General features: G+C 38.4%; 1 protein-coding gene across 4 annotated transcripts in view; it reads left to right on the top strand.

The window, feature by feature from the left end:
* The window catches only part of DMD (dystrophin), a 2,430,848-nt gene that overhangs the window by 574,765 nt on the left and 1,842,423 nt on the right, over positions 1 to 13,660 (top strand). For 3 of the 4 annotated variants that reach the window (XM_045298661.1, XM_045298660.1, XM_045298662.1), the window contains exons 8-9: positions 7,947 to 8,128; positions 10,477 to 10,605. In XM_045298661.1, coding sequence (XP_045154596.1) covers positions 7,947 to 8,128; positions 10,477 to 10,605 — 311 coding nt within the window. The remainder of the gene's footprint in view (positions 1 to 7,946; positions 8,129 to 10,476; positions 10,606 to 13,660) is intronic. The other variant, XM_045298663.1, reaches the window with a different exon arrangement.

The following is a 13,660-nucleotide window of genomic DNA, read 5'->3' as shown; positions in this document are numbered from 1 at the left end:
CGCTTGTTTACCTTCAAGCCTTTAAGACCACAGACACTATATCTTTTGATAGTCAGGCACCATCAGCTTTCTTCACCACATTTGCTTATGTACCCATTTGTCTTCAGCGATCATATCAGGGAGGTGAGCACACAATGATATGATTTTTTTGTTCTTTGATGCCTGATAACTGATCCTTTCGGCACCTCGTAATCCCTCAAACCATGGTATTTTCAATGGCTTCATACAGATGTGTAAGTTGGACATGGAGTAAGGAAGACGAAAGATGAGTTGCCACCTTTGAATTATCATGCTGATGAAGAAAATTTAAAGCACCATGGACTGCCAAAAGAACAAAAAAATGTGTCTTGGAAGAATTACAGCAAGAATGTTCCTTAGAAGCAAAGATGAAGAGATTTTATTTCACATACTTTACGTATATTACCAGGAAAGCCCTGACTCTAGAAAAGAACATACAGCTTGGGAAAGTAGAGGGTCAAGGAAAAATAGAAAGACCCTTGACAAAATGCATTGAGCCACCAGAGGCTCAAACATAAGCACAATTTTGAGGGTGGCACCGGGGTCAGGATGTGTTTCAATTCTGTTGTACATGGGGTCACCCTGAGTTTGAACTGACTTGATGGCACCTGACAACCACAAGAGACTGTATTTTTGGTCTTTATGTATGTTGTTTTGGGGAACTAAATAAATCTATAATTTAAGGGTTATCTCGCCAATATTATAAAAGCTAAAGATAATAATATTTATGAAGCAGCACAGATTACAGGCTTACCATTCAGATAGTCACTTTTGGAAATGTTTGGGGGCAGTGTGGTTCTAATATGGAACTTTTAATTCTGATTTTATCTAGCTTCTGAACTTTCCATTCAACCACTTGGTACTTCAATCTCCCCATTTGAAAAATGATGGCATTTCACTAAATGATTGATTTGTCCTACTGTAGTTTCTGATATCAGAATTCTGCTTAGTATAGAGACACTTGACACAATCAGTGTTATTGTTCATAACATAAAATATTCTAGCCGTGTTATGAGTTCTCCGCATTTTCATTCTGAGATGACTTCAGAGACTAAATTAGAAGATATTAATTTTAACTTTTGTGCCAACTGGCACTTTATACAGTAGAATTTTGCTAAAAAATCACTTTCAGATATTTATAAGTTCTCATTTTGGGGGTTCAATGCCTCTCATTTCATACAATGTTAATGTCTTGTAATAAAAGAAGTATAAATCAGATCTCATCTTCTTTCATGCTCTTCAAATACTAAGGTACTCATTATATATATCATCATTTTTTTTCTTTTCATCAGTTACTGTCTTACATAATCCTCATGAATCCCTAGGGCTTCAACTATTCTCTTGATTCGGTTGCTTAACAAATGTTTTCAACACTCACAGAGTGCCAGTCTTTGGATTTCTAGAATAAGCACCATCTGCAATCCTTTGTGAGAGGTTATCAGCTGAATGCCCATAGTGTACCATAGGAAAAGCGTTTTTTTTTTGTGGTGTTTTTAGCTGGTGTTGAAATGTCCCCAACTCATAGTGACCCCAGAGACAATAGAAGAAAATGGTGTAGGTCCAGGCAACAAGTCCATGATTGGTTGTCGATAGTATCTTCGTGATCCAATTTTCTTTGACTGACTTTTGAAAGTAGACTGCCAGGTCATTCTTTTTAGTCTGCCTTACATGGAAAGCTCCATTGAAGCCTGTTATCATCAGGGCAATGTACAAGCCTCCAGTGATAGAAGGATACTGGCTATACAAGAGGTGCATTGTCCTGGGATCAAGCCAAGGTCTCTAGTCAATGCAAACATTTTACCATTGAACTACCAATGTCACGCAGATTTTGTGCAATATATGGTCATTGTATGGCCTCTCCTTCCAACCAACTTCTTATGACTTCCTAAAAAATAGCACGAATGACTTCCTACAAGTAGGTTTCTTTTTGTATTTATAACAAAAACATCAACCATCACAGTATACCAAAGGCATGATTTAAAACATGTTCCATCTTTTCTGACCACAATTACATATAACCTTCATGACTCTATTGCTGGATTAGGATTCTGATTTTTGTTTTCCAGAAGGAGAGCAGACTGAAGAACATGCCAAAGATCTTTCTCTACTAATAGAAATATGAGTAGGGCTTTAAAAAGCTCATGGGGAAGAGGAATTCAAAGATAAAGAGATTTTTCCATGAGGGTTTGAATCTCTTGTATTTATGTGCTGTGTTATTTTCCTGAACTGCCTTAATACATGGCCACCAAGTTACTGAAAGTTATTCTCTTATCTTCTGAAGGTTGGGAGTCTCTAAACTGTCATGAAGTACCCTTCCTTACCATCTCCTTACTTCTGGTATTTGCCAGAATCCTTGGCATTTCTTGGGGTGTCACTGCATAACGCTAATATCTGTCTCGGCAATCAACTTCCCTATGTTCCCCCTCTCTGTCTCTGTGCTCACATTTACCTCTCCTTCTCCTTTATCTTAGAATGATGAGAAAGACAACACATGTTTGAACTCATGGTGGCAGGCAGCCATTTGGTCAATCCATGAGATATTGGATTCAGGGTTTATGATAATCAAACATCTCTAGAGGCCACATTTGAAATATAATTGAACGATTACGGGGGGAATAGAATAGTGTGCATATATTTATAGGTTTAGTAGTAGGGTAGCAGGTGGACATTGGGCCTCCTCGCACGCATTCCCTTAATACAAGAGCACCTTGCTCAGCTAAACAGTCATTTCATGCTACCCACCCTCCTGACATGATCGCTGAAGACAGACGTGTGCATAAGCAAACATGGCGAAGAAAGCTGATGGTGCCTGGCTATCAAAAGAAATAGCGTCTGGGGTCTTAAAGGCTTGAAGGCAAACAAGTATCCATCTAGCTCGGAAGCAACAAAACCCACATAAACGCTGAAGACGAATGTGTGCATAAGTAAGTGTGGTGAAGAAGGCTGATGATGCCTGGCTATCGAGAGCTATAGCGTCTAGGGTCTTAAAGGCTTGAAAGTAAACAAGCGGCCATCTAGCCCAGAAGCATCAAAGCCTACATGGAAGCAGCACACCAACATGTGTGATCATGAGGGGCTAAGGGGACCAGGTTTCAAGCACCAAAGGCGTGGAGGGGGGGGATCATATCATCGTGAATGAGGGGAGCGTGTGATGGGGACACAATGCCCATCTGTAGACAACTGGACATCCCTTGCACAGGGGTAGTGTGGAGGAGACGAGTCACTCAGGGTTCAGTGTAGCAATAATGAAACACACAACCTTCCTCTAGTTCTTAAACGCTTCCTCCCCCCAACTAACATGATCCCAATTCTACCTGGCAAACCTGGTTAGACCAGAGGATGCACAGCGGTACAGATGGGAACTGGAAACACAGGGAATCTAGGACAGATGAGCCCCCTTGGGACCAGCGGTGAGAGTGGCGATACCTGGAGGGATGGAGGGGTTAAGGGGGAATCAATCACTGGGATCTACATGTAACCTCCTCTCTGGGGAATGGGCAGCAGAGAAGTGGGTGAGGGGAGATGTCGGGCAGTGTAAGATAAGATAAAATAATAATTTATTAATTATTAAGGGTTCATGAGGGAGGGAGGAGCAGGTAGGGAGGGGAAGGGGAAAAAGCAAAATGGGGAGCTGATTCCAGAAACTGGAATTACAGATTCAGAGGGTTTCTGAAGCTGTACATCTTTTGGGAAGCCGACTGCATCATCTTTCTCTTCATCATTCTCCCTTGGTGGAGATTTAAACTGGTGACGTTTCAGTTAGCTGCTCAGTGCTTCGAAGAAGGCATCTGATAATTGACTTAATGGGACTGGAAATTGTGTGTGTGACCCACTCCCCACCCCAACATGCCAACAGTGCATTGATCCCTTCCTTCCTCCTAAGAATTGTTCATTTCATCGACAACTTCTCAGTCTTTGTATCTTTAGGGGTTAACATATTTTTTATGAAAAAGAGATTCACCAAATATTGGTGAATTGAAAATTGAATGATGCTCTTTAGAACATGTTTAGCAATTCCTCTCTACTTTGCTTGCTTTTAACTCCCGTCCCCTTACTGAGTCCTAGTTTGGTTCTCTGATATGTTGTCTATGGATTTATAACCCCCAATGCTCCCTCACTTTTTGTCTTCATCCATATATTCTGCATTAAAGAGATTTACTTTACTGAAACTTTGATGTTATTGCACTAACTCAGTTAGTTGTCTTTTTGTTTGTTTGTTTTTCCCCAACTCGTTGAGTTAAATGCATTTTTTTTTTAGTCTACCATGGGTGATCATTTATGAGTATCGCTGATGGGATAGTGGTTGCAAGTTGGGCTGCTTTGGGCATGGTCAGCTGTTTGAAGCCACCAGCAGCTCTGTGGGAGAATGACAGGGGTTTCTCCTTCTGTAAAGAGTTACAGTCTTAGGAACACACAGGGGATCACCTATGAATCAGAATGGACTCAATGAGTTCGGTTGTGGGTTTGGGTGACCCCGTAGTGTTCCATATACCCTCTACCCATTTTATCTTATGCTTCAATCCCTGCAACTAGGTTGAGAACACCCGGCAGGTGCTATTTCCAAAGTCTAACTAATCTGTTCATCACACTCTCTGCCTTGTTGCTCCTGCTAGGCTATTGTCTGAAGCACCTTTCCCCCTTCCTCCATTTTCAGCCATTGAAACCCTGTGCACACTTAATTTATTTCAGTTTCTTAGCCAAAAAGAGTTGCCTCCAATAATAGACAGTTCCTTCCTTTCTCTGAACATGGTGAAGCAATTGCTGTGCCAAGGTCAGAAACACATTTTAAAATTTGTTCAGCAAGGTGATAGTTTTGTACTTGTCTGACTATTCCAAAGGAAGATAAATTCCTCATGAGCAGAATCCACCAGTTTGCCTATTTTAATCTCCTGAAAAATCTATTAACATCTAAAGAAAATACAGATATTTGTAAATATATCTTGAGAGAGTAAAATTATTTTTATTTAGATGTTTTTCTTTGAAATAAGGAAATATTAGACTCCACAGTTAAGCACTAATGAATCCCACTTCTTCTCTAAGGCAGACTACGAAGATATTGGAACAAGTAGGGTATATTTATTGTAATTATTGATATTTATGAACATTTCCGTTCAATGTACATTGTGTTTTATGTTGATACAATTTATTCCAATTTTGACCTTTTCCTGGGGCAGTGATACAATGCTAGTTCTATTTTCACATTTAGTTCTTTTTATCATGGGGTATGAATGAGGCCAAGCATATGTACCAATATGAAAGGATTCCAAATATTGGTGGAAAATTCCAGTATATTTCTATTCTATTCTCACAAATTACTTGAAGCCTTCTTCTGTGTCTATGTAAAATATAGCAGTTGAGAGCCTCAAGATCAAGCTTTTAAAGCCAATGCCTTTATTACTGCATGGCTTTATTTAAAACTTCCAAAAATTAACATAGTTCCGAATAATGTTGATCATAGATGAAACTGACAATACAAAAGAAAAAGGAAGAAAGCATTCTATAGTCACAAAATATCCTAAAAATGTATAGCATTCTTCAAGAAATCAATGCTAGAAAAAAATAATCAATGAATGGAAATATTTAAACTTTAGAAAGTTAAAGTTAATTTTCTAAGGTTTATTTATAAATTAACTCCTGCATTGTAAGCTCTTCTTTAAAGTTAATTTACAAGAATACAAATAAAAAAACACCCTAAATCCTCTTCAACATGTGTTGGTTAATATTGAGAGTACAATAAGGAGCAGGAAGAATGTGTTGTATAACTAAGTCTCTCTCAAGATGTGGACGTAAAATGTGTTCAGTAAATATCTGTTGATGAGACGAGTAAAGCAATGTTGTTGTTGTTCATTGCCGTTGAGTTAGTTCAGACTTATAGCAACCCTATGTACAACAGAAGGAAACCCTACCCAGTCCCGCATCATCTTCACAATTTTTCTTATGTTTGAGCCCATTTATGCAGTCACTGTGTCAATCCATCTTATTAAAAGTCTTCCTCTTTTTCACTGTCCTGCTACTTTGACAAGCATGGTGTCTTTCTCCAGGGACTAGTCTCTCTTGACAACATGCCCAAAATATGTGAATGAAGTCTTGCCATCCTTGCCTCTAAGGAGCATTCTGGCTGTATTTCTTACAAGACAGATTTACTTGTTCTTTTCTTCACCAATAGTACTTCTAATATTATTTAACAGAAACATAATTCAATTACATCAATCCTTCTTCAGTCTTCCTTATTCAACATACTTTTACTTGCATGTGAGGTGATTGAAAATACCATGATTTGGGTCAGGTGCACCTTAGTCCTCAGAGTTAGAATCTTAGTTTTCAACCCTTTAAGGGGATCTTGTGCAATAGATTTACCCAATGGAATGCATCATTTGATCTCTTGACTTTCTGCTTCCATGATTGTGGATCTGAGCAAGACACCTTCAGTCTTTTCTCTGTTTATCCTGATGTTACCTATCGGTCCAGTTGTGAGGATTGTCATTGGTTCTAATCCATACTAAAGACTGCAATCTTTGATGTTCTTTAGCATTTGCTTCAAGTCCTCCTCACTTTCAGCAAGCAAGGTGGTATCATTTGCATATGGTAGACTTGGATGTCATGATCTCAGCATAACCTTGGAAATGCACAGATTCAAGCACCACTCTTGACCTACTAAATCAGACTCTGCATTTTTAAAAGGTCCCCAGGTGACTAATATGCACATTAAAAATTGAGGTCTGTATTATGTTATGGATGGAAGCAGACTCAGAACATATTAGTTAGCCTCCCCACCATCAACTTGTAACTATTCTGAAAAAACACTTTCAAAACCTTTGTTTGGATTGATCATGGCTCTGCTCCTTGCTGAGTGACCTCCTTGGCTTCTTTTTTATACTCATAAAATTCAGATGGAATTGGTGGTTTTGTTATACATAATCAGAAGACCTGAGCAGAACATACATATTTAATTAGAACAGATCATTTAATATTAGCTAAGACAGAGTATGGCAGGCAAAATGCCTTGCCACAAAGGTACAGGTTGCCTTGGCCTCCTGCCATGACTGATGTGTCAAACCTCTGGGATTAATATCGGCCTTTAAATAAAGGACGATTTTTACATCTGGGTTCCCTATAATGAGCACAGTGGGTAAATTGCAAGGTCAAATAACAAACAAACCATGAAGGGGCTGCCACCTTCCATGTGTGATTACAAATTATTCTTGACTTTCAGTGCCAGATTTCCTTCACTCCCTGAATGTGGGAAAGAGTGTAAAAGTCTGGTCAACTTTGTGTAAAAGACCTTTGAATTTATATCTAAGGTCTGAGAACTAGCTATTCACTTTCAACAGATATACCGTAATGTCAACAAACAGGTTTTTAATTTATGTAAGGATTATGTCCGGTCGTTATACTTCAGTATCTTGCTGTTTGAAATTTAGCCTGGCATTACATGAGTCATTTCAATGCCACTTATTTAGCTTTATCATCAGCCACATTGTGATTAGGCGATACACATTTTCCTTACTAGAATCGAAAGCATCGAGCTCTTTTCTGTGACTGTTTATTTCTAGAGCACCTTTGGACATGGTATACTGATCTCCCTTTCCAGGGAAAGGGACGTACGGTCTTTTATTTTTGTTTCTTCGCTAGTGCAAGCTTCTATTAGATGGCCAGGGTGGCAAATTTACATTGTTAAGAGTATGATGAATTGACATTGTTCTGTGAACAGGGATATGAAATTAACTTTAGTGCTCTTCTCATTGGTCTGCCAAATTGGAAGACTATTCAGGCCTGATTATCATGTTCTAATGAATCTCTGGAGGACACTCATGGACAATCGAGTGTTCATTAATTTGCCTTCTTCCTATAACATTTATTTTTTCATTCCCCTTTCAGAGTCTTAAATATTGAAAAAAAATTAATGTGTGGTGTTCATATGCTTACAGATGTTGCCACCACTTATCCAGATAAGAAGTCCATCTTAATGTATGTTACATCACTCTTCCAAGTTTTGCCTCAACAAGTCAGCATTGAAGCCATCCAGGAAGTGGAAATGTTGCCAAGGCCATCAAAGGTTACTCAAGAAGAACATTTCCAATTACATCATCAAATGCATTATTCTCAGCAGGTGAGGTGTCTACACTAATCACAGTTAAAGACGTTTTCTGTTTCATCTGCATGTTTAAGTCTTGCATGCATACCTACACATATGTGTGTATGTGTGTATGTATGTACATATAGAGATAATCCATATTAACTATGTACGTGTATATATAATGAGAGAGTCTATATTAAGTATTCAAATCACATCTGATATTATGTATTCTAATATTATTTTCAAAGCAGAATTTTAAAGTACTCTGCTATCGCATTATATGAATATGGGATATAGAATCTATTGAATTTGTATTAATAGAAATTAATTTCCACTATGAAAAATCAAGTAAACTAAAATATGTACATAAAATATAACAGTCTTCATCTGCAAAACAAAGAGAAGAGAGCTAGAGCTAAGGCAAAAGTATATATATGATTTGATAATTTCCTCAATTTGGTGGCAACTCACTGTTGTATTAGTACATTTTGAGTATTGAAAGTAGCCTTTTGGGGCTGAGCATGATAGTGGGACAAGAGGAAAGTAAAAGGAAATAGAGGAAAGAACTAGGAGGCAAAGGGCATTTATAGAGGTCTAAATATAGGCATCTATATATGTAAATATATTTATATATGATGATGGGGAAATAGATCTATGTGCATATATTTATAGGTTTGGTATTAAAGTAGCAGATGGACATTGGGCCTCCATTCAAGTACTCCATCAATGCAAGAACATTTTGTTCTATTAAACTGGCATGGCATGATGCTCACCTTCTTGACACGAATGCTTATGACAAAGCGGGTACATAAGCAAATGTGGTGAAGAAAGATCATGGTGCCTGGCTATCGAGAGATATAGTATCTGGAATCTTAAAGGCTTGAATGCAAACAAGCGGCCATCCAGCTCAGAAGCAATAAAGCCCATATGGAAGAAGCACACCCGCCTGTGTGATCACGAGGTGTCGAAGGGCTCAGGTATCAGGCATCAAAGAACAAAAAAGCATACCATTGTGAATTAAGGGGATTGCAGATTGGGGACCCAAGGCACATCTGTAGGCAACTGGACATCCCCTTGCAGAGGGGTCACGGGTAGGAGACGAGCCAGTCAGAGTGCATTATAGCAACGATGAAACATACAACTTCCTCTAGTTCTTAAATGCTTCCTCCCCCCACTATCATGATTCCAATTCCACTTTACAAATCTGTCTAGACCAGAGGATGTACACTGGTACAGATAGGAACTGGAAACACAGGGGATCCAGGACAGATGATCCCCTAAAGACTAGTGCTGAGAGTGGTGATACTAGGAGGGTAGAGGGTGGGGGGAAGGGTGGAGAGAACATGGGGTAGAAAGGGCGAACTGATTACAAGAATCTACATATAATCTCCTCCCTGCGGGATGGACAACAGAAAAGTGGGTGAAGGGAGATGTCAGACCGTGTAAGATATGACAGAATAATAGCAATTTATAAATTATCAAGTGTTCATGAGGTGGCGGGTTGAGAGGGAGGGTAAGAATGAGGAACTGATACCAAGGGCTCAAGTAGAAAACAAATATTTTGAGAGTGATGAAGGCAACAAATTTACAAATGTGCTTGACACATGGATGTATATATGAATTGTGATAAAGAGTTGTAAAAGCCCCAATAAAATGATTTAAAGAAAGAGAAAGTCACCTTTTTGAAAAGAGCAAAAGTGTTTTTTTAATTATTTTGAATGAAAGACAAATGAAGAATATATGTAATAAAATTCTTTATGATATGATTGTAGGGAAAGCCTGGGGACTTTCTACCACGTTGCCTAGTCTTCTCAGCCTCTCTCTTTCTCAACAGTGGACATTTTTAGGGTGTTTTCTTATACTTTCCTAGACACAAACAATGAAAAAAGACTATAGTGAAATTTCTGCTAAGGACGTCCAAAGCTCTTAGACTTAATTTTCTCACTCTACTGAGCTAGTTCTATATTTAGCTTATGAAAGCTTCAGTCTTTTCCAGGGGATTGACCTAATGGGGTCTGGCTCTGTTTACTTTGCATTCAGAGAAAATAGCCTGTCAATGCCTTTTTTATTGGATTGGTGGGGGGAGTAGGGCAGATGGCAGAACACCGTCCCATGTTAGTGGCACAGTGTGGAACCTTATGGTTCAATGCCACTGTGACATCACCCCTGAGTCCCTGAACACCAGCATGATGCCAGAAGCACCACTCCTTGGAGTATACTGATTTCTAATATCACTGATATGTCTTTAAGATTAAACTTTCATCTTGCCTGTTCAATGTAATGTCCAGTTTTCTAGTACATGGGGAAGTAGGGCTTCCAAGGTCATTTGCAATGTCTCCTTTCTCTCTGCCTCCCACCCACAACTCCATTTCTGTTTTCAGATCACTGTCAGTCTAGCACAGGGCTACGAGCACACTTCTTCTCCCAAACCTCGGTTCAAGAGCTATGCCTACACCCAGGCTGCTTATGTCTCCACCTCTGACCCCACACAGAGCCCATTTCCACCACAGGTATGTCAAAGTTTACTCTGTTTCACAAGCCAAATACTTTCTCCTACTAATAATGCCTTACCTTTGGCTTCTTTTTCTGTTTTACAATAGAGGTTTTGCTTGCCCCAGTTTTATTAGATTGTCTCCCATAATGTTGTTCCGTTATTACATAGTTTTAACCCATGTTAATTCCTTTTGAATGGCACTTCTCAGTGTAATGGCTTTGCATTCTCATATGTCATTACCAAAGGAGGCTTTGTGGCACAGTGTGCTATGCATTGAGCTGCTATCTGCAGAGTTGGTGGTTTAAACTGATCACCCGCTCCACAGAGGAAGACAGATAAGACAGACTGCTTCAATAAAGACTCGCAATTTTGGAAACCAAGGTGCAATTCTCTTTTGTCCTATAGGGTCATTCTGAGTCTAAATCCACTTAATGGCAGTGGAATTGTTTAATTTATATAATTACCTGTAACATTTTCTTTTCCAAAGGTCATTTAAAAATATAGATTTGAAACTTACTGGTGTTATTACTTACTATTGTTGTTAGGTGCCACCCAGTTGGGTCCAACTCCTATGTACAATAGAATGAAACATCACCCAGTCATGCACATCCTCACAATTGTTCCCATTCTTGAACCCACTGTTGCAGCCAGTGTCAATCCATCTTCTTGAGGGTCTTCCTCTTTTTCTCTGCCTCGTATACTTTACCAAGCATGATGCCTTTCTCCAGAGATGGGTTTCTCCTGACAACATGTCCAAAGAGCACTCTGGCTATCCTTCTTCCAAGCATATTGGTTTGTTCTTTTGGCAATCCATGGCAGTTTTTAATATTCATTGCCATCTTCACAATTCAAAGGCAGTGGTTCTTCTTCAGTCTTTCTTATTCAGTGTCCATTTTTCTCATGCTTATGAAACCATTGAAAATACCATGGTGTTGCCATCGAGTCAGTTCCAACTTTCGGTGGCCCCTCCTGCGTGTGCTTAACTGCTCCATAGAAGCTTCAAAACGGTGAAACTTTCAACCAGGAGTCCAGTACCTAACCATTTTCCCTTTCTGGGGCACTGAGCTTCCTAAATATTTATAGTTGCACCTTAAAAAATGAGAGTTAACCAATAGGTGAACCTCTTTGTGGAGAGTTTTCAGGATGCCTGATAAGTAGAGGAACCTATACTCTCTAGTGGCCTCGAATATGTAAAATGCTTTTATTTAAGAGAACTAGAACTGCAAGTACCTTCATATGATTTCACTGTATTTTACTAATTTATGTCTGTGCACTACAGTCTAATATGTATAAGAAAAAGCCCACCCAAATCACTTTAAATTCTATGCATCACTTAATGCTTTCTATATGAGGCATCTTCACAGTGATGTTTTCCATTCTTGCAATATTACAGGAAACCTAAAAATAAAAGAAATTCTAGCCTTGTGGATGTTAGAGCATGAAAATAGAAGGTGTCAGAATTTCTAGGTTTGCTAGAAAATCTTTTAAAAGAAAGCTTAACTTATTTGGTTCAGTGGAGCACTTCGAGAATTTTTAGAGTGAAATGTGTTTTATCAAAATTGTACTTCAATTCAGAATTTAGCAGCTACAGACCTGATTTGTTGGGAAAAAAAGCATATACATTTTAAAGACTCATTGTTTTTGTTTTTAACAATATTGGTGTGTATTTAGTCAGTAATTTGTCTGGCATATTGCTTGATGCATGAGGCTGAAAGCTGTTGACTGTGAAATAATTCTCAAAAGCAACATCTATTTGAGGGCAGTTTTGCCCTCGTTGTTTGGCCACTTTTCTTGGAAGGCTGAGTTAAAGAGACTACTTGTGGGCTTCTGGGACTAAGCCTCATCTTCAATTAGATTCCCATACAAGTTTTCACAGGCTTAGTACATAATATTGGACAAGACATTTAACCTAAATCCCAGTGAATAATAATAATTTCACATCAATTTACTATATGACAGACATGCCTTTACCATGCATATTAATTCATATGAACCTCTAACAATTGTTAGACAAAATTGTTGCTATTTTCATTCTGAACTTATTGAGGCTAATATACTTAGAATGATTCATCTTTATCTTGACCTTTGACCTTCCCTCTCATTATGTCTCCATCTCCTCCTCTTTTTCTTCTCTCTCTCTTTCACCTATTGCTCCCCTGCATTCTCTTGGATATTTTTAAAATTTTAACAAATCATTTTATTGGGAGGTCTTACTACTTTTATAACCATCCATACATCCATGGTGTCAAGTACATATGTATATATGTTGCCAACGACCTTTTAAAAACATTTTCTTTCTACTTGAGCCCTTGATATCACCTCAGACATTTTTATGGAAACTACTAAGACTTAGGCGTACACATCCTAAAATGTAGGAGCATAAGCCAAGGCAATAGATAAGATTTTCCCTCTCATTATCGCTTTATTGAACCCTTTTCCAGAAGGCTTTCTCCAGTGCACATTCTAGTAGCACATTTTCACCTCATTACAACCTCATTAAGGCATTGCTCAGATATGACTTCTTAATGAAGTAATTACAAATGGAGTTATGTTTTGCTAGACTCCATTTATTCACTCTACCTTTGTCCAAATATTACAAAATCCATAATAGCTCAAAAAATTGTCAACACTGTCACTTATCAACTTTACTGATAACCTTAGTCACTTCCTTAAGCATGTATGTACAAAGTTACTAAGATTCTGAGGTTTGCAGCCCATGCCTCATCTTAATACAGATGTGCATGCCAGAGTATTTAAGTCCTTTCATGGTCCTTAAAATACTTTGCTACACTTTAAACATTAAGACCTATCCTTCCAAATTTTCGTGGATTATTCATTTGTTCATTTTATTCCTCCTCAGCACAAGCTGGGCAATGTTAGTTGTTAAATAAACCATTACTTTGCAACAATAAAAGAAGCTTTAATAACATATTTTTGGTTAAACAAACTTTTGTTAACAAACTTTTGGTTAAACAGTTACTCTGGGGGACTGTAAGTAAATACTCCCCTATAGATTGAATCTGGTCCCATAATGCACTCAAGAGACACATATTTGGAATTCACTAGAATAT

Source organism: Echinops telfairi, unplaced genomic scaffold, assembly GCF_000313985.2.
Source record: "Echinops telfairi isolate 266 unplaced genomic scaffold, ASM31398v2 ScPeMD7_7436;HRSCAF=8474, whole genome shotgun sequence".
Classification (NCBI taxonomy): domain Eukaryota; kingdom Metazoa; phylum Chordata; class Mammalia; order Afrosoricida; family Tenrecidae; genus Echinops; species Echinops telfairi.
The sequence above is the reverse complement of the archived record's forward strand: the minus strand, read 5'-3'. Positions and strand labels throughout refer to the sequence as shown.